At 55.7% G+C, this 3152-nt stretch overlaps 1 protein-coding gene across 1 annotated transcript; it reads right to left on the reverse strand.

The window, feature by feature from the left end:
* On the reverse strand, positions 1–2616 carry TMED4 (transmembrane p24 trafficking protein 4). Its single transcript, XM_081243897.1, has 5 exons — positions 2427–2616; positions 2124–2224; positions 1886–2011; positions 1480–1626; positions 1–1047 (listed from the first exon to the last, which is right to left on the reverse strand). The coding sequence occupies exons 1-5, from the start codon at positions 2551–2553 to the stop codon at positions 898–900; spliced, it is 651 nt and encodes a 216-aa protein (XP_081100023.1). The 5' UTR covers positions 2554–2616; the 3' UTR covers positions 1–897.
* Between the last annotated feature and the right edge of the window lie 536 nt (positions 2617–3152).

Raw genomic sequence — 3152 nt, forward strand, 5'->3', positions numbered from 1 at the left:
TACTACAACACGCTTTATTTCACTGGAAAAATCTGTATAAAGAACCAAATCTGGTTCCCATGAAGAAAACATTTACCACAGCTTAAATAAAGGTTAAGGGAAATGGAAGGGTAAGAGTGCCCTGCCTTGTGCTAGCTCTGTCACTGCCTCAGTCTGAACTCGGGCCCTGTGTGATGGAAATCACAGGTGTCCCAGAGAAGTCTCTGCCTGGCCCTCTGATTAGGCCTTGAGAGCAGCTGTCATGTCTGCTTTCTGGCCCTGAGAACTGAAATCCTGAGAGCTGCCATGGTAGTTAGTTATCAAGAATGCATGGATAAACAATGCAGAAGGGACTGCATTGGTGTTTTTAGCTAGTCACACAAAGGCAGTAACACTTCAACTAGGAAGGAAAATATATAATTTTATCAAAAAATAGTTCTAATATATAGAAAAACATTTCAGTCCTCTGGGGCCTTTGCCCCTTATTTACATTCACAAAGCCACTGAGTGAACCCAGGACTGACAGGGGAGCAGTGAGGTGGGGCCTCCTCGGTGGGGCATTTTGGTCGCCTACTTTCTAAGCAGACGAAGAGAGAGCTTAAAGCAGGAGAGACATTTGCTCATTTTGTGACAGGATGGAGAAGAATCACTAGTGGCGAAAGAAGCAAGACAGTCCTGGGTCAGTTCTGACTCCCCACAAACCCCAAGACAGATCTTTGAAAGCTTGGACCCATGTCCTGTGTCCGTGAGAACCAGTGTTAACAAGTGGCTGATCTGAATGCTTTGTTGCCATGGAACCAATGTGGCTTATATTCTTTTTTTCACTGTTTCTTCCCTCAAAATCCAGATGGATAAGGTATTGGGTGGGGAAAGTACCAAACAACTGAGGTGACAGGAAAGGGTCATATGGAGAGGGCACTACACCAGCTTCTTGGCCTCAAAGAAGCTCTTGAGGTGACGCATCTGCCAGATGCCAGTGAGGATGAGGATGACGGTCTGAGCGATGGACCACCACAGGACTCTCTGGTTGGTGCTCTCACTAATCAGACGGAAGCGCTCTTCACGATACTGCGTAGGACAATGGACGCAGGATTAAGTGTGCAGGAGAGACAGTCCCAGCATTTGCGAGGCCCCTCCCTCCTGTGCGACGACTCAATTGTGGGACCAAACGCCTTTTGAAATACTGCCTCTGGTTCCCCTGGAAGTGCCCCAAGGAAGTGACATGCTGCCCCTCCACAAGCATCTCTGCTAGGACAGAAATCATGCTCTTACCATTTCAGCAAGATCCCAGTGTAAAGAGGTAGGCAATGGCTATCGCTAGAGTGTGAACTGTCCTCTCTACCCTTTATTCTACGGAGCTGAAAAATGGCTGATAGCCCTCCGTTCCAGTCTTTGAACAGCTGACCTCCCAAGCAGGGAAGGCCCCAGGCAGAAACTCCCAGTAAGAGTAGTGGGTATAAAGGTCACCTGCCATGTCCAAGTACAGTGACATGCCCTTACCCTTTGGTAATCCTGCTCCTTCTGGATCTGTTCCACCTGATCCAGCAACTGGCGGGCTCGGAGCTGCAGCTCCGTCAGTTTATCCTTGGCAGCAATCTCGGGGTAGTTGTTGGCATGCTCCCCGACCTGGATGTCTAGGTGCACACGCTAGAAGGAAACAGGGTTGGACCCCAAAGTCGTAAGGTCAGAGACACTCTGAGGTTATGGTGTCTAAGTGGTGGGACCTCCGATGGTCTGTTCCAGGCTATGGAACCCACTCTTGTCCCTGGCTGTGGGACAGAAGGGCAACGTCTATTTCTTGCTTGTGACTGTGCCACAAAGTGTTACAAATGGTAAGGATCATAAATCAAAATTTTGTAACCAAGTGAGAGATTCTGAGCTATGGCCAAAGAGAAAATTCTCTTACCAGTCTGCCGCCAGCAAAGAGAGCCATCCTGGTAGAGTTGGAGTGCAGGCAGATCTGATGGTCGCCAGGAGTGTGGGAAGTGAAGGTGAAGCGGCCCTCTGAGCCGTACTGCCGGGACAGCACCACCTGCAGCACGGCAGTCAGTGAAAGCCCCCGCCTCTACTCTGACCTCTCCAAGTGCAAGCTCATGTCTTCTGAGCTCTGTCCACCCCAAAAGCTCTAGTGAAGGTGGCCTTACCTTGCCTTCAGGGTCCTTCACCTCCACATGCATGCCCAGGCCGGGGGTCGAGGGTAGGAAGATCTCCTTCTGCTTATCCCACATTTGGGTGCGGTAGTTCCCTGCGGAGCAGACAGAGCCGTCACAACCTACCTGGTCCGTCTGGCTCCCACACTCCGCGGGGCGCCGCGGTTCCCAGGACGCCGGGCAGGGGGCACTGCTCCCCCGGCCACGGTCCGGCGTCCACAGGGCGCCGCTAGGAGCGGGGAGCCGGACCGCGTCGGAAGGACACGCAGGGCCCTGTCCACCCTCGCCCCGCCTGACCGATAACCATGGTCTCGTCGGGGATTTCCTCGATGAAGCAGCGCTTTTCGGTCTCGCCGATGTGGAAATAGAGCCCTCGGGCGCCCGGCGCGCACAGCGCGATGAGCAGCAGCGCCAACAACCCCATCGCCCGCCGACGCCCAGCCCAGACACCTGCCAACGCGCGCCCTCCGCCCAGTGCGCATGCGCGCACCTGCGCCCAGCTCTCAAACGACGCAGCAAGACCCGGCGCAGAATACGCGTGCGCGGTGCCTCCCTTCCTGCGTCCGCTCTGCCCCGCCCCGCGCGCGTCTTCCAGGCCAGGATGCACAGCCGAGGGGAGAGTGCTCACGCGCAGGACGCTCGGGGCTTCCCTCCCGCTCTCTGGCTGCGCAGTCGGTTTGGTCACCTGCCAACGAGCGGTTTACACTCAGTGCGCATGCGCGCGCCTACACCCCGCTCCAAGTAAACGCAGTACGGCGGAGTGGCGAGGAAGCGTGGACTGACACCTTCTTTGCAGATCCTGCTTAGAGTTCTTCTGGCCTGCGCCGGGGCTTGGGTCCCAGATCTGGACGGTTGGAGGGTGGGCCCCAGATCTGGAAGATTGGGTTCCCCGGGGCGTCCGGACTCGGGGTCCGCGCAAAGCGGGAAGGTCGGAGCCCAGGGGCCGACGGGCACTTCACGAGACCCAGGCTGGGCGGGTGTCGGTGTGAGAGCCCTTCTGGGGTGCAGGGGCCTTAGGCGCGT

The sequence above is a fragment of the Mesoplodon bidens genome (assembly GCF_964165515.1).
Source record: "Mesoplodon bidens genome assembly, chromosome: 9".
NCBI classification, from domain to species: domain Eukaryota; kingdom Metazoa; phylum Chordata; class Mammalia; order Artiodactyla; family Ziphiidae; genus Mesoplodon; species Mesoplodon bidens.